At 40.5% G+C, this 24,307-nt stretch overlaps 1 protein-coding gene across 5 annotated transcripts in view; it reads left to right on the plus strand.

The window, feature by feature from the left end:
- Positions 1 to 218: 218 nt before the first annotated feature.
- DPY19L4 (dpy-19 like 4 (C. elegans)) overlaps positions 219 to 24,307 on the plus strand; it is a 29,701-nt gene continuing 5,612 nt past the window's right edge. For 2 of the 5 annotated variants that reach the window (XM_040695893.2, XM_015282938.4), the window contains exons 1-18: positions 219 to 515; positions 2,973 to 3,080; positions 4,023 to 4,147; positions 4,772 to 4,862; positions 6,520 to 6,641; positions 7,531 to 7,676; positions 9,560 to 9,683; positions 10,225 to 10,359; positions 11,002 to 11,133; positions 11,223 to 11,321; positions 12,599 to 12,672; positions 14,457 to 14,615; positions 16,325 to 16,444; positions 17,576 to 17,696; positions 19,142 to 19,198; positions 20,715 to 20,797; positions 22,827 to 22,959; positions 23,890 to 24,048. In XM_040695893.2, coding sequence (XP_040551827.1) covers positions 377 to 515; positions 2,973 to 3,080; positions 4,023 to 4,147; positions 4,772 to 4,862; positions 6,520 to 6,641; positions 7,531 to 7,676; positions 9,560 to 9,683; positions 10,225 to 10,359; positions 11,002 to 11,133; positions 11,223 to 11,321; positions 12,599 to 12,672; positions 14,457 to 14,615; positions 16,325 to 16,444; positions 17,576 to 17,696; positions 19,142 to 19,198; positions 20,715 to 20,797; positions 22,827 to 22,959; positions 23,890 to 24,048 — 2,127 coding nt within the window. In that variant the 5' untranslated portion in view covers positions 219 to 376. Of the gene's footprint in view, positions 516 to 2,972; positions 3,081 to 4,022; positions 4,148 to 4,771; positions 4,863 to 6,519; positions 6,642 to 7,530; positions 7,677 to 9,559; positions 9,684 to 10,224; positions 10,360 to 11,001; positions 11,134 to 11,222; positions 11,322 to 12,598; positions 12,673 to 14,456; positions 14,616 to 16,324; positions 16,445 to 17,575; positions 17,697 to 19,141; positions 19,199 to 20,714; positions 20,798 to 22,700; positions 22,747 to 22,826; positions 22,960 to 23,638; positions 23,784 to 23,889; positions 24,049 to 24,307 lie in introns of those variants that run through there. The other 3 variants (XM_040695892.2, XM_040695894.2, XM_040695891.2) reach the window with 3 other exon arrangements.

Consider the following 24,307-nt stretch of genomic DNA (forward strand, 5'->3'; position numbering starts at 1 on the left):
AAAAGGAGGCCGTAATGGCAAACATCAGCGTTGCAGCTACAAACCCGCAGTGCCGCGCTGGGCCCACTGCCCCACAGCCTCCCCTGTGAGGACCGTCCCCGGGCTGCAGCCGGGCCACCAGGCGGAGGCGGCAGAGCGCGGCGCTACCGCCTTTTTATTTCCATAGAGCTCCGCGGCCGGGAAGCCCGAGGGGCAGAGCCTTCCCCCGGAAGCGGGGCAGAGCGCGCCGCCTGCCTCGGTACCGCCTCGGTACGCCGCGCCGCGCCCCGCCGCCTCCCTCGCCCCGCCGCCACCGTTCCCCCGCGGCAGGCGCCCGGCAGCGGCACGGCGGCGACGCCAGGAAGTGCGGGGCCGCGGCGCTCCCGCTCGCCGTGGTATGCGAGAGCGCTCCCGCCCGCGGGGCCGACGAGAGGGGGGCGGCGGCGGCGGACGGAACGCGGGGGGGGCGGCCTCGCCGCCCCGCACGGAGCGGCGCGGGGCCCCGGCGGCGGGCGGCGGCCGCAGGATGGAGGAAGGTGAGGGGCGGCCGCGCGGGTGTCACCCCCATCCCGACCCCCTCCGCCGCCGCGGGGCGGGCCCAGCCGCCTCCGGGTGACGGGGGGGAAGGAGGGCGGCGCGGGGCCGGCCCGGCCGGAGCGCTCGGCCGCGGCGTAGCGGCTCGTGCCCTTCTCCCGCCGGCCCGAGGCAGCGCTGCGAGGCGGCGGCCGAGGCGAGGAGGTGAAGCCTGCCCCTGCGCCGAGCCCGGCCCTCCACCTCCTCGCCGCCGCGCAGCAGCCGCCGGGCTGCGCTCAGCCCTCCTGGCGTCGCCCCTCAGCGAGCACCGCGGCCCCTTCCGTCCGCCTGCGCTGCGGCTGCTGCTCGGCTCCGCATCCCCTCCGTTTCCCCGTTGTTACGTTTTGCAGCTCTTCACTCGCTCCGCATTCGTTTTCCTCCAGATCTCTCCTGGCCGTCCCCCTCGTTGGGGGTTGAGATGACATTTAGCTTTCCTGGCCAAAAGCACAGTGAGCACCGTGAGAAACGCAAGGGGGAAACGCGCAGCCCGCGCTGTCCCACTGCGTCTCCCGGCTGTCCCCATGTCGGGGGCATCCCAAGCTGGTGGTGATTTCCGTGTGTTTAGAAGCCTTCGGCTCTTTGTGCTCCTCCAGCCGTCTGCTGGTGGGGCCGTGTGAGCTCTTCGTGCTTGAAGCACTCTCTGGTAGGAATACCCCTTCAGGGCGCGATTTGCCACAGGCCGGCTCCGGTATCCTCATGTGAGGAACAGGGCTGTATGCAGTTATCTGTCCCATCATCTCTGCAGACCAACGATAATATCCTAACTTGCGCACTGAGCCTTGTATGGGGGCCATCTCACGCCCCTTTGATCGTTGTTTTGGTCCTTCTCTGAACGTTTCCCACTTCTCAGTCTGCCTTTAGATGACAGAGCAGGAACTGCAGACAGCAGTCGCTTTGCAGGCGACAGCTGGATTACAGGAGTGGCACACAGGAGCAAGGAGGCTGCAAGTGATACCCACAGCTAAGTGGAGTGTGTTCTCTAGGCAAGAGTTAAAAGCGCATTGAGAACTTGCAGGGAACTAAAGAGCAATCTTGGATGATAAATTGCTTGCTGAATAGAGAGGTCCCAGACAGAGGCTGTGTCATCAGTTCGGACTCCTGCATTATTTTTAGTCATCACCTTGTTTGACTTTAATTTCACCCCGTGTAAAGGATTCATAGAAATGGAAGCGACACTTTTCTTGTTAGAGGCAGCTGCAAATGAAACAGAAATTGCATGCTCAGGCCTTTTGTTATAACTGTGGGGTTTTTTTTGGGGGGGGGGGGGGGAATCTACTGTGCATTATTTGCTGACTGAGGTGTAGCTGTTTCAGAATTAGGATTTTAACTTATTTTTTCTTTAGAAGTTTTCTGTTGCTGCCAACCCTGGCCTTTACAGGCATCTTACACTCCCAGTTTGCCTCGCTAATGTGCTGGAGGGATGAAGGAAATGCACTTTCCTCCAGTGTTTTCGCTCCATAGCTCTGCTTGTAACCAGGATGACAAGGCCAGGCAGTTGGCTTTGCAAGCAGTCTGCCAGTTCTGGTGATCTAAATACTTTCTCCAGTGTTATCTGGTGTGAATACAAGTGACTTCACATTGCAACGCACTGCACTTGCGTTGCTGGCTGACCTAATGCACAGCACACGAAGAGGTGCCAGTATGTCTTTTGTTTTGGTTTGACATCATGGTAAATGTGACATTGAATGACTTCAACATTGTTTTGTCTGATGTTTTTCTAAGATAGAAGAAGGTAGGTATTTTCTGTTCGTTCCATGAAGCGTGGTACAATGGAGATCTTGGCCTGCTTAGAATAACTAGAACACAAATGCAGGTACACTATCATGGGCAGGCAGCACTTCAACAGTTTGCTTGTATTGATGTCTTGTTTCTAACTTACAAATCCAAGTGCTGGGGTTTAAAAGTAGACCAATTTTGATGTGAATATACCTGCAGAGTCATTATCAGCTTTATCGGGGGTTGGAAGACAGACACTGCAACTGAAAGTGGAATGGCTGTATGAGAGGGGAGAGCACTGCTTGGAGTTCTGTAGCCACTGTTGGGCAGTAGGTCAGTGAGATGGGAATTCTGGAGTGTCATTACAGTTAAACCTGAATGGAAGTGGCATTGGTTTGTCCCACTGTCAGTGCCAACTTACCCGCTCTTCCTCTTTCCTTCCAGTTTGAGCTCTGGGCAATCCCAGAGTATGGCCTCCAGAGAAACCCACTGAGTTTTCAAAGGAACAGCATACAAATGGATCTGTGCATTGTTACACTGTTTCAGTTGGGCACCTGAAATGCTTTAGCTGGGTGTATTTGTCAAACCTATTTGCTGTGTGGCTGCACCGTAGCAGTAACTGGCTGTTACCTGCTGCCGCATGGGCTTCTCAGGCTGCAGTTTTAGGAATACGGTTGCAATAACTTCCTACAAAATGTCCTCAGGGGCAGCAGACCTGCGACAGAGGAGGAAACAAAACTGCACAGAATCTGACAAAATGGCTCCAGAGGAGAGACACAAAGAAAACTCGAAGCTGGGAAGGTCGCCAAAATGTAAGCTACAGAATTTTTAGCCAAGTTCTGTTGGTTTTTTTTTGTATTTATTCATTTTTCTTTTACATTTTATGGGAATGTATTTCTAGCGCAGTAATTTATAACAGACTTATTCAGAAATCCAATTCAGAATGTTTCAAGAAAAACAGGCATTCACATTAGAATTCTTTAATAATGACATGTTGCGTATTGCAGAGTAAAGTGCTGTTCCTGGGTTGTTTCGCTTGAAGGGAGGATGTTATGAATCTGATCGTTGTCTATTTGAGCCCATATGAGTATTTTAATTGCATCTGGAGTTATCTTTATGTTGAGAAGCCGAAAAGCATGAAATAACCATACTGAAACAGGCACACACACAGAGTACCTACAGCTTCTCAAGGCACAGAACTAAGACCAGGTGTAATTTCAGGCAAACACTCCTCAAGCTACCAAAAGCTTTTAAGTTAAAAGCACGTACTGACTTGATGGAGCTACAGAAGTAGAGACCAGTTGAAAGAAATGGGTAACATTCAGTTTATTTCCTTCTTTTCACATTTGAATTGGGAACAGAATATGTAATATGGATGTTAGATGTGGCACTGAGACCTTTTTCTGTTGATGTGTTTGAGAATTTTACAGTGTTTTGGGTGGAGCCTGGAGTTTTCTCTCTTTACGTGTAATACGTTTTCTGTTCTCGAAATTCCTTTACAATTGAAGCCTGTTAGAAGGGTGATAAATTTGCAGTGCAGTGTGTGGGTACTTCATACAAAAGGCCCACGAGGCGGTGGCAGTAATCAAGAGAGAAAACTGCGGCACAGGAACAACCCAGTTCTCAGTGTATCTGTGCTGATAATTCTGATGCCGGTGTATTTACTCGCTCTTCAGAACAAGTCGTACTTAGAGCATGCTCTTTGTTTTTTAAGTCCTCTGGACTATTTTAGCTTTTTCACTGTCCCTTTTCAGATATGTTAATTCAGCGTTTTGCGAAACTTTTCTTTGGCTGTCTTGCGGCAGTCACTAGTGGGATGATGTATGCTGTGTACCTCTCCACATATCATGAACGGAAATTCTGGTTTTCCAGCAGGCAGGTAAAGAAAAAGTTAAACTACTGAAACAAAAGCCAAATTGTGTCCTTGAAATCAAAGCTGAGCCGTGCCAGCTCGGAACTGCTTGCTTTCGGAATCCCGTGCCTTTCTACTCGGGCCTCTGTCTTTGAAACAGCTCTTTAAAAGCTGGTGGTTCTCCTACTTACAGCAGCTCTGTGTGGTCATGTTTTTATCTGATTTTCCTCGTCATCTTGATTAGTTGCAATAACTTCTCTAAAATTTGGAGGAAAAGAAATATGCACTGGGATAAACTATGTTTAGTATAAGCTAAACGTCAGGGACGTGTGCTGTAAGAACTGTTGTTCAGTGAATTACAGAAAGTCAAGTGAAATTCAGGTCTCTGACTACAGAGTGATCCTGTGGGTCTCCTACTGACTTACAACGTGGATTTGAGTTGCTCTCATCCCAAGCATGCTTGTTAAGTTATGGAGCGTTACATACCTGACAGAGGAGCTGGGAAGATTAATTTTCTGTGGCATACTTTGGAGATGTACAGTGCAGTCATAACCATGTGTAGTATTACAAAACCAGTCTATCTAAAAATGTATGGTTTTCTATGAGAAGAGATTGCAGGTGAATATTTATCTGTGTATTTTTTCTTCCTAGGAACTTGAACGAGAAATTACATTTCAGGGTGACAGCGCCATTTATTACTCATTCTATAAAGAACTGCTAAAGGCTCCTTCCTTTGAAAGAGGTACAGAAAATGTTTATTTTCTTAACCTTGAAAGGTCTTGTTCTCCTTTTGGAGACAAATACTCTTGTAATTTGTTAGGTTAACTAAAAACTGCACGCTGGCCGAACTTCGGAGAGTGGGATTAATGTTATGCCAATATTGTCCCATAGTTATTGTTAGGTTTGCCTGTGCTGCATAGTTGATTTTTAGCCCTGCAAGCATGATTTTTATTGAATTTGGAAATGTGGGATGGAAATTCCTGTTTCGTCCCGTCAGAAGATAGAACAGTTTCTGTCAAGAGTTGATCTGCTCAGTGCTGTCCCTGCCAACCGTTCTTAAACCTGATGAATAGATGATGATGAGGGTTGAGAAAGGGGGACAGAAACCACAGGGGAGGAGAAGAAGCTGGTTGCAGTGGTGTCTCTTCCCTTCGTGCTTCAGCTCTCTGTCCTGCTCTGGCTTTGGAGCTTGCTCCCATCTGTAAGCTGGGTCACATCCTCGAACCAGTGGAAAATTAAAACATTGAAAAGAAGCTTGAACAGTTTTTTGCTATTTTAGTGACTTGAGAAGAGAACCAGGGTTACCTCAGGGGGAAAGGTGAGAATGCTGGGAGGGAAGAAGGAGCGAGCAGCTCTGCCTTGTAGAATTAAGCCACTGAATTAGTTCGATCCTCTTATGAAACTGAATCTGAAGCCATTTGAACTTTATAGGTATAGTCCTTTTGGTAGCAGTTTCCCAGCTGATGTGTAGCATGTGCCAGTAGTGTACAACAGGGCTTCGGTGTAGTTAGTTTCTCATTATCTCTGGAAGGTTTACTGCTGTTGCGGACAGATGGACTGCCTTATTCATGCGCATTCTGCAGCTGGCTCTGCAAAACTTGTATGTCTGTTTGGTATTTTGGAGGCACACACTTTACAGAGGTGTGTCATGGCAATACTGAGTATGGCTTTTAGTGCTCTGTAGGAACAAGGTTGGCCTGCAGAGAAGCAGCTGCAGACCACACACCAGGATATGTTTGGAGCTGGAAACAGTAATCTTGTTTTGCTGTTTCATTGTTGTTGGGGTTATTGTTCCTTTTTTTTTTTTTTTTTCCCTAGTTGGAGTATTATTCCCCTTCCCTCCATTGTCCTAAGTAATGACAAGTTATTGTTTTAGTTATAATATCTCTGAGAGTGATGCATCCTCCAAGTATGCCAACTTTATCTCAATCCCATGCAGAGGTGTATTGTGTTGAGAGATTCGTGGAAGTCTCAGAAATGCAGGGCTGAGGAGGCCATCATATCTGACCTCTTTGTGTATGCAGGTTTAATGCATCCTGCTCATCCCTCATAGATCTTTATGTCACTTCTGAAGAACCTCCCGTGAAGGTGACCTATAGGTGGCTTGTTCCAGGACTGCATGAGTGTGTTGTTTCTGAAAAGACTATGCTTTTTTGGGGGGGGGGACCTTCTTCTTAAAGACTAGTTCAAAAAACAGTAGTAATTTAATTGCAGTATCCATAGGATGTACTGACATCTAAAACAATAATTTCTTCTTCCTTTCAAAATTAGAAATGTTAAATCAGTCAGTAGCTTCAGTGGTCAAATCTGTTTCCCTCTACCTTTGAATATACATGCACCCTTTCAAGAACAGCAATAGTAAGTGATTCCAAGAATAACATATTTTCTTTTGTCTGTAGGTGTTTATGAGTTGACACACAACAATAAGACAGTATCAATGAAGACGATAAATGCAGTCCAGCAGATGACCTTGTACCCTGAGTTGATTGCCAGTGTGTTATATCAAGCATCTGGTAGTGAAGTATGTGCATTTCTCCTGCTTTCTCTGCTTTCAGTGTGTGCACGTGTGCCTTGCTCTGCTGCATACAGTAAATACGTGCAGTTTTTGCTGAATGAATTGAGCTAAGGCTACCACCAAGTCCATGTTCTCCTCAGTTCTCATTGGCATTTGGGGTAGGATTTTGGGGAGGGTTTATATGCACTATACTTTTCTGTCTGAAATTTCTTTGCTTTTACAAACCACTTAGAAATGTTGAGAGTAACTGTGCTTGTCATTCAAAATAAAAAGTTAGATCCTTCAGAATACTGACATTTGTTACAGTGGTATCTGTCTCTATCCATTCAGTGTGGGTAAAAGGGAAATACATTTTTGTATATGCACCTATTGTCTTTCTCTGCTCCACATGGGCTTTGTTCTGCTTATGCTGCATACTTGTGTTCTGCTTTATACTTTCTCATTTATCATTTATCTCTTTGTTTTTTTCATATATATATATATATATATGTATGTATGTATGTACTCTCCTGTATTTAGAACCATTTTTGCCACATCTTTACTTTTCAGAGTTCTTCTCCTGCATGATTTCTTTCAGTAGTCCTATAAACTTCTATCTCACTGCAGTATGGTTTTGTTTTTTTTTCCAAGTCTGACATACAGTGTTGGAGCACATGCAAAAGTCATAGCAGTAGCAGTAGCAAGCTGAGTTCTGAGTGTGCTTTCAGTAGACATTGCTTTGTCCTCCTGAGCCCCAGTAAAAGCATGCTTGATTCTTTTCTAGAATAGAAGCTGTCTCTCACCTGTTTGTAAAGCATCTAGCACGCTGTTGGCAGTATGCAAGCAGTAAATAGCAATAATTTCCAGCTTCAGCTCAGTTGCTGCTATGTCTCTTCATTTTTATTTGTAATTTCAGGAAGTTATTGAACCAGTGTATTTCTACATTGGTATAGTTTTTGGACTGCAGGGAATTTATGTGACTGCATTGTTTGTAACCAGTTGGGTTATGAGTGGGACTTGGCTGGCAGGAATGCTGACTGTAGCGTGGTTCATTATTAACAGGTAAGAGAAACATCTTTATACAATCTAGTTTCTTAATAAGGCATTTGAAAATAAAATGTGGAATAAAATGCTTTCTATTAAACGTGGTGTTCTCATTATGAGAGCAAGCCCTTGTACTGAATACAGAATGTTCCCCACAGATGCACTGATTCTGCTGATGCTTTTATTAATGGAAGGGCCTTCTGCTGTCCAAACCAGCCACGCTGACAATTGGCCTGAGTTGATGAGCATGTGTGAATACATGAATATTTTCACACAGTTCCATTTTGCAAGAACATTCATCAGAAGGTTTTGGTTTTGTTCTGATGAAGAATGAAAACAAATTTCTGAAGTTGATGAAAACAGAGTTATTGTCTGTGGCCAGCTCTGAACATTGTGACCATTATTTTGTTGCTTTGAAGGAAATGACCAAGCACATTTTTTTCTGTAAAAAGACTTTGATTGTTTTATTTTATCTGCTTTTTTTGTAGCTTTTCTTTGTGCAACGTGGAATCCTCTTAAATGATTCTGACCTCAAGATTTTTTTCATCTTATAATGTTTTGTTTGCATGAAAGTATCTCTTCCTTTTATGAAGCACCACAGTGATAGGGAACCTTATTTAGGCAATGACAACAGTTGTGTTCTGGTTCCTGCTTTGTCACCAGATAGCTCTGGGACTTTCTGTGAGCTTGAGAGCACTTATAATAGAATCACAGAATGGCCTGGGTTGAAAAGGACCTCAAAGATTATCTAGTTTCAACCCCCCTGCCATGGGCAGGGTCACCAACCCCCAGACCAGGCTGCCCAGAGCCACATTCAGCCTTGACTCCAGCACTTATTAATTCTGAAAAATGTTGAGGCCCTTTAAAAAATAAGAGCAAGCAAAGTATTAGAGATGTAGCTTTAAAGCTGAACTGTTGAGAAGCGTCTTTGCATCTTTTTGGAGTGTGAAGTCATTATGACCGAATCTATGATTAATAGATAAAAATACTGTTCACCAACCTGATGTGAGCAGTGCAAAGTAGGAAAAAATGGTGAATAAATCTGTCTTTTTTTTTCAACAGCAAGGAATATTAAGCACTTAACCAATTGAAAGATCCAGTAGTTTAAAGCTCTAAGTACACCTCTGTGAGATACTTCAGAAGTAAAAATGAAAGGTGACGCTTTCAAATATCTAAATGATGAAGGAGCTCGAGGCTCCTTTTTAAAAGCATAGTAGACACAAGAAGACTATGTACCTCTGAAACCAGTGCCTTTGATCACATTTGAAAGTGTCGCTTGTCCTTCTGAGTCACTGTAGCACTCTGTGTAACTTTCTCCTACAGCTCTAGTTGTGCAGATACTGTCAGGTCATCCCACGAGAAGACCCTGCTGCTGTTCTGTCCCATGTTCCTCATCCATCTTTAATCTCTTGTTTTGCTGGGCAGAGTTTTCCCTGTAGACAAAGTGTCTGCTGGTGCTGCACTGCTTTGGATTCTAAGTATGTTGTGCTCTGCTGCCTAATCCACTCCTAAAACATCTTGTGTGAGAACTGGAGGAGCTCTTTTCTCTCAGCTGATATTCGTGGTAACACGAAAAGCTGCTGTCATGTCCCTAATGGGGACAGTGTGACATCTTCTGTGGAGGTGTGGGCAGAAATGGCGGGAGGCCCTGCTTCTTGGCTTCAGTCCTGTAAATGCCACCTCATTAGGAGTTGTGCTTAATAAGCGAGTGAAGATTGGACCTTCTGTGCTGATTTGTGACCTGTATCAGCAGCAAAGCTTTATTAGTGTTACTTCGAACCTATTACAGGAATAGCTTGCTTGCAAGGCCACAGTGCTAACTAAAAGTAACATTTAGGCTTTCCTTGATATTTTTGTTCCATAAATCTTTAATAATTTTGTTTGTCTGTACTTTATTCTAGGACAGATACAACAAGAATTGATTACTCCATACCATCAAGGGAAAATTGGGCTTTGCCATATTTTGCATGTCAAGTAGCAGCTCTCACAGGCTATTTAAAAAAAAACCTAAATTGTTCTGCAGAGGTAAAGGAAAATTAATTTCTTAATAAAGAATTGGTGATAGAACTGTGCTCTAGAGTAGTTACCTGCAGAAAACAGATGTTTTGTTTGTTCTTTCCAAACAGCCACTTGGATTTCAAGTAGGCATGTGTGGGTTTTGCTAAGCAAAAGTGCCCTGCCCTGTTATGCCCCAACGCGGGTTAAGAGAGAACAGTGTGGTAATCAGCTGTGTGCTGCCTTTTTAAGACGAACAGATGCCAAATTTTTCTCAATGTGTAAGCTATTCTGTTGTTTTTCCTGTTGCTGGGAGAAGATGGTGGTAGCTTCCTCTCTCTGACAAAGGCGTTTCTTCCGACTGGCTTTGAATGTTTTTGAATGTTTCAGTAATGAATTTTTTTTTTTCTGTCTGAGGTGTTAAATACATCTGAATTCTGTATCTTAATTATTTCCTAAAATAGTGAATTTCTGTAATTTCTGGTTTAATGACCTCTCACGTGCTTTGTGACAGAGATCCATAGGTATCAAATTAAAGTGGTTTTTTTTCTCTCTTTCTTTCTCCCTCTAGAAATTTTGTTACCTTTTGGTGAGTGCTTCAACATACACCTTCATGATGATGTGGGAGTACAGTCATTACCTCCTGTTTGTCCAGGCCGTGTCTCTTTTTCTGCTTGACAGTTTTGCCCTGGCACAGTCAGAGAAGGTATTAGAACTCATCAGCCTGCCTGTAGCTGAAGACTGAAATACAGCCTCATACTGCTCCAAAGAGCATTCACTGGGCGATGACTTGAATGTCTCACAGCCTGGGTCCAGCTGAAGCGCGTGTCCTGACCACTGGGAGAATGCAGTACCTTTAAACTTGTTCTAAAGAATCAAGTTTTAGAATTTATAAGATCTGCTGATTAATTAGTAAATAACAAAGTGAGTGTCAGTAGCCGAATGTGTATTCCTTAGGTTAAATGAACAAGTTCTTGTGAGGATAGGTAAAGGACGTGTTGACAGTAGTCAGCTCCTTCACCCAAATTGTGTGTTTTCATGCTGTTACATTGTGGTTACTGCTACAGCACAGTGCTACAGAATAAAGAGCCCTTGTAAAATATGACCACTACTTCTGGTATTTTTCATATTTCCTGTGGAGCAGTGGTGTGCTAGTTACTGAGGCTGACCAGGGTCGTTTTGATACGAAATACTTTTGATAGCCAGATGGTACCCTGCTAGCCTCCTGAGCTGGAGGATTGAAATGCATCCATTAATCTCCTGATTAGCAAGGAAATGCAGTGAACTGTCTACTGCTCTAGGAAGCAGAATGTGTATCCATTGTAATCTTATCTTTTCTTGTTGACAGGTGCATGAAGTGTACAAAATCTACATGTTTTCTCTCTTCCTGGGGTATTTATTGCAGTTTGAAAATTCGGCCTTACTAGTGTCACCATTACTGAGTCTGGTAGCAGCTTTAATGCTCTCTAAATACCTTCAGGTAACGAGACTCTCCTCTATCTCTGAATGTAGTTTTTATTACTTTAACTGAACTCCGAGTAATACGGCATTCTTAAACTGTTTTTGCAGATGAATGTGAAGAAAGGTACATTTATGTCAAGATTGCTGAAAATTATGTACATTTATTTGGTACTTACAGTAACACTGACACTAAACTTGTTACTAAAGGTAAGATTCTGCTGTACAAAGTTATTTTAATTGTTATAATCTAAATGGAAAGCAAGGGTTATATCTTGGAAATGTTTTTTGAAGCACTGCTTATCATACATGCTTGGGAGCGTTCAAGGCCAGGCTGGATGGGGCTGTGAGCAACCTGGTCTAGGAGGAGATATTCCTGGCTATAGCAGGGGGTTGGAACTACATGACCTTAAAGGTCCCTTCCAACCCAAACCATTCTGTGATTCTGTGATACTGATCTGAGAGGTAATAGCTTAATTCATAGCAAATTGAAATACTGAAGACTGAGTAATTTTGTATTTATATATTTCTCTAAAGATATTTTATCTAACAACTCAAGCAGCTGTTTTTCGTTCGGGGTTTGGAGCTTTTTGGATTGAGATTAAAGCCTCAATATTCTTTAAATGACCCAATAGCTATTTTATAAATGTGGTTTTTGTTATAACTTGGATCACCTACCAATTGGGTTGAATATTAAATCAGTATTTTTGTGCATGGAAAAGAGCTAGTAGTCTTAGGGTAGGTTATAATTTTCAATGGGATTTTAACCTGGTCTTGCATTTTGATTAGTAACTCCCTCTTACCTGCCCTTGCCTTTTACATAATTAGTGCTTTTTCCTTATGTCTCAAGCTCACTTTGGTTGTATTAATAAACAGTGTCAACTTATAAATTCAGAACATGGTGAACCCTAAAAAATTTTGAGAGAATGCTCAAACCTGATGTTTTCTTGTACCATTCAGATTAGCCAGCTTTGCTGTATCTCCAGGAATATAAAACCCGATCTTGAAAAGTATGACTTAAATTACATAAACAGTACACAGAACTTCGGCAGCTCAAGTAATTTATGTGAAGATTAGAAATGCTCGTAACTTTTGCTAAGCTGCAGTTCTGTTGTTTAGTGGAGACAAACACAGTGTTCTTTGGCTTGCTCAGGAGTAAATGTATGTCCGTTTTCCGTGATCCTTTTCACATTACTCAGTAACCTTCCAACATCTTCTTGACAGCTTTCATTTGCCCTCTCTTTGGGGTACATGTATGAAATGCAGTGTATAATGGTCTCTAGGAAACCCTAAAGATAGATTAATGTAAGTGAAGATGTACAGTACTATATTGATACCTTAATTGACACACTTAATTTAATTTATTCATTCTAACTAAATCTCGAATAACTGATTTTTCCCTGCCATTCTGTAACCTGAATGAAGTGAGTAGTGAAAGCTGCTTCCAACACTTGATAAGACTTTTTCTCTGCTAAATTAATTTTCAGATGTTTGTTCCTCATAAAGAAAATGAGCATTTGCTGAAGTTTCTTGAGATAAAACTTGGCTTAAACACGACTAAGTAAGTTTATTTTTTTTTACACCTTATAAGATATTCAAACTTCTGAAACTACTCTGAGAAATATAAAATTTCAGTGGCTTGTCTGTATTTATAGAGGAATTAGATAAACTTTACCTTTTCCGCTTGGTTTTACAAACGAGTTTTAAGAGATGCATATATAGAATTTACTTAAGGTCTGCAGGTTTCTGAGGCACTTCAGTATTTTTCATCCCCTGGGGCTGAAAGCTTTACATAGGTTTCTGCTTTATGTTGAAGAGCAAAAACGTTTTGTACCCCACCTAATGTTTCTAATGAGACTTGGAAGCAGAGATAATATGGTTAGGGTAGTGGTCCTAACTTCTCGTGGCTGGAAAACAGGGCTCTGAAGGGAGTACTTAACTACCACCTCAAAACACTGATGTTTATTTTTTAGTTTTCTAAGAATAACCACCTGAAACACCCCGTTTGTTTTAGAAGAAGTTAAGACAAGGGACAACTTAAAAGTCAGAGGAAATTGTTGTGGTTCTAAGAAAAACTGTTCACATCTGTAAAAGAGTTGAATGTTAGTCTGTGAGAAGAAGAAATGACGGATACAGATTTTCTGGAAAACTTCAAGTGTAATGTTGGTAAGGACTAGAAACAGCTCCTGGAACCAAACCAGCAATTGCAGTTGTGTTCAGGAGTTGATGCTCTCTCCTGTAAGCTACATCTGTCTCTTACAAAACTACTCCACGTCATTTCAGGAGAAGAGTTGGAAAATGACGTTACACAACCGAAAATGTGGGGTTTTTGGAAGACAAGATGTTAAGAGTTTAACTAAGATGCACTGTTTAACACACATACATGCATGTTCTTAAGTGTTTTGAACAAAAATTCAAGACTGCTTCCGGTCAGGATTTTGGTTATTTCAGCTACCAGGTATTACGGATGTGTTTATTTCCCCAGCAACTTGCTACATGTTACTTTCCAGGCTGTGCAACCCTGCATTGAAGGTGGTGATTGAAACAAACTGGATGCAACTACCCCTGGAAAGTTGTGTAACTAAATGCTGGAATTGTGGTTTTCAGCATAAAAACTTCAAGATTTGTCTTTTAAGGCTTTGAACATGCTCAGCTGTTAATCCTAAAACTGGTTCTGTCTAACTGAAAGTGGTAGAGTTCTCTAGTCTTCACTTGAGGGTAGAAGAAAAGGGGGAGGAAAGCAAAAGAGAATAAAGACAAGAATGCTTTCATTCCATGATGTGCCACATCAATTCCAGTTGAGAATATGCATTAATAGTACTTCTTGGCAGAGTAATAGAGTCTGTTTCCTCATTAACTGAGAAAGAGGAGTGATCAAGTTGGGTCAGCTACAGAATTAGAATTTCAGCATTGTGGATTCCAGTCTTGGCGATGCTTTGGGCTCGTGTGTGATCTCAGATGACCACTTTCCCTTTGGAATGAGGACAAGCATACCTTCTTGCATCAGTATCTCTAGAATCTTAATCCACTGTAACAAGAAAGTTCTTTGTGATCCACATAACAGAGTTATACAGGAGGCTGGATTTTTGTGACATAGAAGAGTCATAGTCTGGCCTCTTCAGATCACAGACTTTTTTTTTTGAAAGATAAGCTTTTGACAGTTACTATAAAGAGTACTTGTAAAGCAGTTTCAAATTATAGAATATCACTTTTCAAAGATGAATTTCAAATAGTTTCCTATGACATGAGTAGATGAAAATGTGCTTGGTTGTGTACTATTTTTTTCTCTTCCTAATCTATGTGGCATTGTTATTGGTTTTTAACGGGATGTTTTTGCCTTACTAGGAATTTTACAATGAATTGGCTCCTTTGTCAAGAATCTCTTCAGGCACCCTCCCAAGACTTTTTTTTGCGGCTAACACAGTCATCGCTGTTGCCTTTCTATATTTTAGTATTAATTATCTGCCTTTTTTCTGTAACTCAGGTCGTTTTTAGGAGAATTTGGTAAGTAACTTATTTTTATTGGAATATAGGAGGTTAGAGATAAGAGCTTCTTAGATATAGAAGTGAATGGCCAATTGTGTAACTGGCTGAGGCCTCAGCCTAAGTGAGGACCTGTTGCACCATTGAGCTTACAAGGCTGTGGACAGCAGTAGAAAGCCCTAAGGCTTTTGCAGAAAGTTTTGTAGTGAGGAGCTTCCTGAGCATCCCTCTAGTGAGGATATGGAATTGTCTTTGGTTTTACTTGCTTGTTTTGTTTTGTTTTCCAAGAGGGAAATTCCTGCAGAGATCTGGCTTTCAATTTTGTCACATGTTTATGTCTCTTACCATTGTGAGAAAGATATTTTGTCTGCTTTCCCTTTCCAACAGCAGAGTCACTGGATTGTTGCTGGAGGATTTCTCTCTCTCTTTTTTTTTTTCTTTCTTTTTTTGGTTTTGTGGGTGTTTTTTTTTTTTTTCAAGTTTTCATACTGGGAAGAATGAGAAGGGTGGAGTTGAGAGGATTTCCAATTGTAATGCTTCCATGTTATTTATTTATTTATTATGTTTACTGTGATCGAGTTCATAACTCTTTGCTGCTTGGACGAGAGCTGAAGTAGCACAGACTCAATTATTTGTAGTTTCACAGTGATTTACAGTTCCCTTGAGGGAGGGGGTAGTGGAGCTGTCCGCATGCAGACTCAGAATGCAAGGCTGTGTAGATCCTAGCATAATTTATCCTGCAAACTGAATGGTTGGGAAATTACATCTCCCTGGTAGGAGATAAATGGTATAACTGCTCAGGTATTAGGGCAAATTTCTCACTTTCCTGCAGCAAAAGTCAATAGCTTTTTTTTCTTTTCTCAAGGACTAAGACTTTCAATAGATACAGATTATACTGGTGTAAGTGAAAATGTATGTCACGTTGGAGGTGCAATGATAAATTCAAAACAAGAAAGCAGACTCTTCTGATCTTTGCTAGCGGCTCTCTTAGCTATGTACTGCTTTGTGAGGAGCAGTAACTTCATTATATCCCATGGGTTCCTAAGAAGAGTTTAAAATAAACTTTCACTCTCCTCAGAGGAAAAGCTTTCTGATTTTGAAGCAGTTAATTGCTTATTACAACTTTGTATCTGGTATCGCTTAATGATAGAATAAAATGTATTTCACATGCCTCTCTATCTATTTTGCTTGCAGAAAAAACATTCATTGTAAGATTTTGGTTGTGATTGTTTTTTTATTTGCAATTTATTCCTGGAAGTTCTAGTACTGTGACTAAAAACTGGTTTTGTAGTCTTATTTTGTGATAAAATGGTGCGTATATGGTATATGGGTTCCATAATTTTTCAGCAACTTAATGACATGAAAGAACTTAGAATGCATGTGCAGAGTGCTTCATCTAAATGTTTGTGGAGTATGTGTGCTCTTGAATTAGATTGACTCTTGTTACTGAAGCACCACAGATAGAATTTACGGTCACAGATGGTGATCCTATTGTATTACTTCACAACCGTTGCTCCAAAAAGGTTGCAGTCTAATACAAGGGACAGCAGGTACCTATAGATCACTGACAAAGATCAAAAAACAAATAAGCAGTGCAAACAATAGTATATGATATGACACAGAATGATCTCAGTGTACTGCTTACCTAATGGTCATAAAAGTATTTTTATTGACACCTTTGCCTGAGATAATGTCTGAATTAAGTGATGTCTCATTTTCTCCAACTGCAGTGGTGAACCACTGAAAGAGACAGTTAAACTTGAGGATGGTCGAATTGGAGAGAGGCCAGAAATAGTTTATCATGTAATTCACACAATTTTACTTGGTTCTCTAGCGATGTGTTTGGAAGGGTAAGTCTTGTTTTGATGTATCTCTTTTGAAAGCAACAGCGATTTCCTAACTGGATGTGATAGGCTATTTACCCCTTTCAAATGTATCTACAACTCAAAAGTCTTTTCAGAAATGTGTTTGGCATACAGTGGTACTAGTTGGTAGGGGAGGTAGCAAAGAGAATTTTCACTATGAATTGGATAGAGGAGTATGATGAATCATGCTTGGTCTCTTCGATGCATTTTGTAAGCTTTAATGCAGCCAAAATCCAAGAAATTAATTAGAGAAAATTGAATCTCTCTCCTTGTGGTATTTAAGCATAGAAGTGCTCTTTCATTCTTTGAATATTGTGTTCTTGTGAGATCTTGTGTAGTGTTTGGATGGACAGTGTGTGTTCTTAAATGTTCTTCAATGTGTGGAAGATTTGTCAACCATCCTATTGTATGTAGATAAGCACTGAATGTACCTTTGCCTGACATGTTAAGGAACAGTGAAACAATTATCAAAAATAGTGTGGAGTATTAGTTCTTAAAGCTACAGGACCTTATGTTTGGATAACCTTTTTGTTCCAGTATAGCTCTCAGCTGGAAAGTGGCAGTCATGTTTATACATTTATATTTATCATCCTAATATCTGAATATGCATAAACTATTAAAGTGAGCAAACTGTTGTGTTGCCAATAGCTGTCTTGACTCAACTATCCTCAAGAGGCAGACAAAACCAGCAAATAGTAAATTGTTTATTAAATATTTACCTTTCCTTTCTTCAGGAAATCCCTTATAATACAGTGTCTGTACTACTTTGCTGAATAGCTGCTTTTAGTCCTTGTCTAGCTGGAAAACTTTAAGAGCCAAGTTACTTTACTAGTCTCGTTTGTTTTTTCTTTCATCCTCCCCTGAAATCTGTGAAGGATTTTGTTATCTTTGACCTGGGATCATGCCTCTACATCTTACAGCAAACAATCAGGTGCCTGCTCTTCTGCTTGAGATTTCCTTGGTTTGCCCTCCGATGCCATCAAATTAGATCTCAGATTGCTTGCATATGCAGACTTGCTTGAAAAAAATAAATAAATCTTTTTTTTTTTTTTTATAAGTAGCCTAAACACAACAACATGTGCAAAATGCCAACCAAGTTCTTGCAATATTTTTCAGAATGAAATATCTGTGGACTCCATATGTTTGCATGCTCGCTGCATTTGGTGTGTGTTCTCCTGAGCTTTGGATGACGCTCTTCAAGTGGCTGCGACTGAAAGCTGTGCATCCAATACTGCTGGTGAGCTGCTGTCACTGATGTCTTGGAAATTACAGCTCACTGTCATATCACTTTTCCAACAACAATTACTTAAGACTTAAAGAAAAACCCACTAAAAGAACATGTAGTTCTGTGAGCAGTAGATCTTACATACTCTACTTTTTCTTGTCTTGCATTCCTAACAGCATGTTTTCCCGTGTTCTCTGGTATCTGGTGATAAAGCAGAGCCTTTTCCTCATGACGAGCAGAACAATCTTTATCTCTCAGACATATTTAATTTATTTTAATAGATCTTTGAGACCTCTGTTGTATTTAGTTGAGGCTGGCCAAGAAGGTCAAATGTTCTGTAGAAAAAGTGCACAAGAAAAAGTACAGGCATGCAGACAAGCATTGACATAAGCCTTATTTCACTAGGAAATTTGACTAAAATGTGGTAGTTAGGTGTATTTAAGCAACGGGAGTAAAACAATTTACTAAGAAATAGTAGCTGCAGTTACTTTGTGTAACATGTGTTCTGGTGTAGCCATTTCAGAGAAGTGCTGTGACTAAAGATGAGTTTGTGCTGTAGTGCAAACAACTCCTCCACTTCTAACCCTAGCTTTATTCGTAATGCGATGAGAGTTGCTTTGGGCAGCTTTCTGCATTTGTTCTATTAATGAAATGAGGATGGGGTGTTACTCTACCCTAATTTCAAGATAATTAGAAGAATAAACATTTAAAACTTAAACAAAGTCATGTATGGCACTTATGCAAATGCCATTTAATGTTGTATCATAAATGTTGTCAGCGTCCTTACAGTAAGAAAGTAAAAATATATTCACATACGTATTAAACGTGCTGCTTTATGTACTGCACGCTTTCTGCTATATAGACCTGTTTTTTCGTATAGTAGATGTGTTAGCAGATTATTACCAAGAGAATGCCTTGTGTATGCTCTTTACCAAGTGTTTTGTGTACTCTGTGAGCTGGTCTCCTTATGCAAAGTGGAAGGGATACCAGCTAGAATGGTGGTGTGCTGGAGAATGAATTTCTGGTTTTTGCCTGTCTCTATTGTCAGTCTGAATGAAAGCATCACTAAGATCAGAGGTTTGAAATGCTTGTTTCATACTTTTTTTTTTCCTTCATTTTTCAAATTATTGCATTGCATTTGTATCTGAGAGGTATTTACTTTTCTTTTGTCCATACTTCATGTGCGCATTGATTCATTCTTAGATGAGCAGTAATTAAGAGTCCCTAATATTGGTAGTAAATATAGCATGGGTCAAATCAGTTACTCAGTGCTAAGTTAGACAGGTTTTTTTGCAGAAAGCTTTTTCCTGGTAGAAAATTGCAGTGATTCACCTGCAGTCACTCTTAAGGTTTCAGGCATAAATGTAACCTACTGCTACACAAACAGCATCAGCATATTTGAGGTTGGAGAATGGAGAACAATCCATAATCCTTTTCTTCTAACATCTGTTTTCTAGGCTCTCATTCTGAGTATGGCAGTTCCCACAATAATTGGATTCAGCTTGTGGAAAGAGGTAAGAAACATACTGTTCTGTGTTTTGTTTTGTCTTTAGGCAGCATATGAGTCAAAACACTGAGCAAATATAATGTCAAGGTGAAATAAAAGCTGGCATCCTCTGAAAATGTGCTGGCTTTTTTTTTTTTTTAAACTTTGTTCTGTTTTTAAACAAAACTGTTTAAATTTTCCAGTATGAGGTATGTACCAATTCAGTTTGGTAACAATGACTTACTGTAATTAAGAGGCATTTGAATTTAAATGAAGACATTATTATATTCAGCTTTCACGCTTTGAATATGTGAACTGACTCAACAAAGGAAATATTGCCAAATAAACACTTGGAATACTGAAAAGTATGCTGTGTGTCTATCTTCTTTTTAGTGAGAGGTTACAGGGAAGTAGAGTTATGGAAGGTCATAGGCAAATAACGTATTTGAAAAGCTGCCAAATTATAACGGAGTCAAATCCTTACACCAATACAGGGAAGAAAAACCTACAGATGTTTCCTTGTTTAAATGAAGTATTTGGTTCTTCACTTCTAGTCACATTGCTTGACAGACTGGCACACAGGGAGAAGAATATTTGGAAAATTATTTTTTAAATTTCTGCAAGTTTGAAAAAAATAGAAAGTGTATCCCTTAACTCTCTGCTGTACTGACAGATTCGGAAGAGTTATTCTGAATGGCTTTATAAGAATTTAAGTATTTTTTTACAAGGCATTGAAATATAAAAGTCAATCTTCACTAGCTGTTCTTTAACAAATTTGATAATGCCTGTCTTTAATAGATAATTTGCTTGCAGCATAATCCGACTCGTTATATGCTTCTACCAGAGTAACAGATAATTTTCCTGAGGGGGGGAAAAAAGCTAAAGGTGCTCAAAGTTATGCAGTCAGTTACAGTAGAGAAAACTTAGTTGACGAAAGAATTCATTTACAGGTTATTTGTTAATAATAGCAGTGTGGGGATTTGGACTCTAGAGGGCTTCATCCCTTGGAAATCCCACTTCTGCTTTTAAGCAGTAGTGAACATTTGCTCTCTGGGTTCTCAACTCACACCTGAGCTTGGAAAGTTTGATTAATAGGATGAGGGTAGCGCAAATGCCCCGAGACTTGTACTCTGTTACTCTGGCTTTAAAGAGATGAGTGTACAGGTCAGCATCTTTCTGCTGGGCTGCCTTCTGTCTCAGCCAGGTGTAGTCCCTCATCAACTACATTTTTCTAAGGGCTCTGAGTGATCAATGAAGCTGGTTCTCTTTGGGGGTGGCAGTGGTGTTTCTTCTCTCTCTCTTCCTGTTTCTGGGATGGTGCAGGTATACATATAACAGCTTCTATGTGCTACAGCTCTCATATTAACATAGGACAGCTGTTCTTGTGCTACCCTAATTTGTCTGACTGCAAACCAGTAATGGGGGTGGGATCTCCTCAACTAAAAGCAGGTTCCTGTTTCCAGATACCTTACCCACTATGGCTGTCCCATAGTAAGTTGTGCCTTTAGTCTGGCGTAGTTGTAACCAAATAACATTTCCATCAGTTTTTCCCTAGGATAATGACAGAGCTTTCAGAGCTACAAGAATTCTATGATCCTGATACAGTAGAACTTATGACATGGATAAAGTAAGTATGAATTTCTGCACTTCTATTTTAATTCTTTGCTGGGGTACTTATATCTCAGTATTTTGTGGAGCTACCTATATTAATCTGAGCTTTCCCTTGCCAAGTCATTACATGATGTAGAGGGAGATGGGAAGAGAAATGATTATTTTAGGCTTGGTACTCCTGCCATGCAAAGTAGCAGGAATTTATTATTGATTACAAGAGAAGATCCTGAAATGTGCAGTCAACTTATGTTTAGTATCATTACTAGATATGATCTCCAAAGAATGATGCGCATCCATTACATCCTGATTCTTTACATGCTGACTTTTCAGTAGGTTAGAGGATTCATATTGACTATAATGCCACAAGGGAGAGAAAGAGTAGAATTCTTATGTACAGAAGTCAGTGAAACAAATGCCTGATGTAAAGATTTAGAGACTTTATTCAAGAAACGTGGGGTGTAATGTGGGGTTCAAACTTCCCCTTTGAGCAGAAGGCTGCAATGGATCTTATCTGTCTCACTAGGTAGGGCATAGCAAAGGCTGAGCTTACAGTCTGGGTATTTTCACAGATATATTTTTATCTTCATCAAAAGTTTCAGAACTAGATTCTGGCCTCATTCAATTTAATTTGGAACTGTGTCATTACTAACTGCACTTCTGTGAAAATGAGGTCCCCTGTGTTCAAATAACTTACTTACCTTTAAATGCATTTTTTAAAGAATATTATTTTCTGTATTTATGGAGTCTTTAATGTCAACCTGTTCATCTTCAGAAAAGACAAGGCTGGTAATTATGGCGTTCCAGCCAATTTCTTCTTTCTGTTAATAGTAGTGTATGTTGTTTGTCACTGCTGCAGCTTTTGAAGGCAGCAAGTGGAATAATGCCAAGTACCTAATGGCTTTTACATTAGTCTGCATATATTACACTTCAAGTACATAATTAATCATGGGGAATTGCATTGAGATTCACTCAGCTAAGAGCAATTTGACTACCCTTATTTGTAGCAGCTGTTCATATTTTTAATGAAAAGGATTTTTTAGTGCTTACGCTTAGATATCCATATTGGAATTTTAATTGAACGTCATTATTATAAGTATACTTTCTTATGATTTTCTCCCTGATAAAATGAATTTACTTGAGTTTTCTCTGTGGGAAAAGTTGCTGGAAATCTGTAATAAAGTGTGACAGTGGTTGTTTTCTTTCACTAACACTGCATAAGGAATAAAGAGATGAAATCAAAATCTAGAAACATAATCACTGTAGAAGTTATTCCGTATGACAGTATTTACTCATAAATGATGAAATACGTTGTCCTACAAATCAAATGAGCATAACCACAAGTCTTTCACTTACAAGATAGTATCTGCTGTTTTGCCGTCTACCTGCCCTCCATCTCAAGCTTGTTTTGTTACAAGACAGCAACCACTCAGAAAAGCAGTAGTTTGATCCATTCTGGGACCACTCTGAGTGGTGCTTCATGAATTACAAGGAGGAGGAGGATGGCCATCAGCACTTAACACAGCAGGAGACCTTCCTTGCAAATTCCTCATTGCTGCAAGTCTGTGCCTTTTCTGGTAGGGAAACCAATGCTACCAGAGTGTTAATGTCAATTGTAATTAGACCCCCAAAGATCATAGAATCGTTTGAGTTGGAAGGGATTCTTAAAGATCATGTAGTGTAATTCCCTGCAATGTGCAGGGACACCTACAGCTACATCAGGTTGCTCAGAGCCCCATCCAGCCTGACATTGAATGTCTCCAAGGATGAGGCATCCCCTACCTCACTGGGCAACCTGTAACAGTGCCTCACCACCCTTATTCTAAAGTACTTTTTCCTTGTATCCAATCTAAACATCCCCTCAATTTCCCCTTGTCCTATCACAGCAGACCCTGCTAAAGAGTCTGTCCCCCTCTTTCTAGGTATTGTCATGCAGGCCAATTCTTGCCATAGCATCTTCAAAGGTTTGTACAGTTATTAAAATTAAAAGCATCGTTTTGAGAAGTGCGTCCTGCACTCAGACATGTATGCTGATGTTGCTTTTGCAGAAGACAAGCTCCTGTGGCCGCTGTGTTTGCAGGCAGCCCACAATTAATGGGTGTGATTAAGCTTTGTACTGGATGGATGGTGTCAAGCTTGCCTTTATATAATGATGATGATCTTCTAAAAAGAAATGAAAATGTGAGTATCCGATTCCATAAATGTGTATGTATTACCAGTGATTTATAGACTATTCCATCCTGTAAGGCTCAAGTGCCTGATTGAGATGTGTGAGAGTACTGTAAACGTTAATGCTCCAAAGAGGATGACCTTGTAATATTCCTCATGCCGTACCCATTTGCATTGCTCTCCCATGTTCCAAATTCTTTTTCCCCAGAGTGTTCACATTCTAAGGTGAAAAAAAGAGCATGAAGCATCGTAAGGAAAGGTAACGCCAGTATGTAATCGGTAAACCCAAGAGCAAGATTCCTTACTGAGCAGTGTGACAATATTGAGTTTTAGGCAGGCTGTCATTCCCGAATGATTCTGAGCAATTTTATTCCATGCATTTTGCTGAGGTTGGAAGTCACAAAGCGGAATGGTCTTACCCCTCTCTCTGACTAGCAAAGAAATCAAAATTGCTACTCAGCCTTAGTTCTCACTCTGTTTGAATACTTCAGGATTACAGAAGGCATATCTAAGTCTCTAGCAGGATACTTGACTTGGAAAACAACTGATAGGAGCTGCTTTCCTCTGCCCAAATGTAATGGGGAAAAAAAAACATATTAGAAGAAAGGGCATAGTCCAGCAGGTAGGGAGGGGAATATGAAATAAATTGTCAATGCGTTACTCTGGACAAAAATGAATATTCTTTCTGAAGACTTTTCAGGCCAATATAAGTATGCAAAATGTGAACTTACACCAGCAGAGACAAATGCTTCCTATTCAGCTCTCCATTACCTCACCTGCTTTGGAAACTTCAAAAATAGATGTTTTATAGCTTGGCATCTACATATAATACATATGTAAGTTTTCATTAAAGATAAGTCATCCTTTGCTCTCCACCATTTTCATGGTATTTAATTTTCCACTGATCTTTACCGTTCATTAAACTGTGTTCTTAATTTATAGATCTATCAGATATATTCAAAGAGGTCAGCAGAGGATATTTATAAGATTCTCACATCTTACAAAGCCAATTTTTTGATCATTGAAGATTCAATTTGCAATGAAGTGGGACCTGTAAGAGGATGTAGAGTCAAAGATCTATTGGATATTGCCAATGGTCATGTAAGTAACAGAAAGACAAAAGTGAGTGTCTGAATACGTAAATAATTCATTTTAAAGGAAACATTCTTGTAGTGTTGGTCTTATTTTTCTAATTATAATGGATGTGTAGACAAAGACTCATAAGACTTAACAGTTGATCCATTCAGTTTTGAGTTGTCTGTTTCTCACACAACTGTAATCTTACCTCATACTATTCCTTACCCGTCCTGATTCCTTCTAATACATTAATATTGAGCAGTGCTGCTTTTATGCCGATCGT

This window comes from Gallus gallus, chromosome 2 (genome assembly GCF_016699485.2).
Source record: "Gallus gallus isolate bGalGal1 chromosome 2, bGalGal1.mat.broiler.GRCg7b, whole genome shotgun sequence".
In the NCBI taxonomy this organism is placed as follows: domain Eukaryota; kingdom Metazoa; phylum Chordata; class Aves; order Galliformes; family Phasianidae; genus Gallus; species Gallus gallus.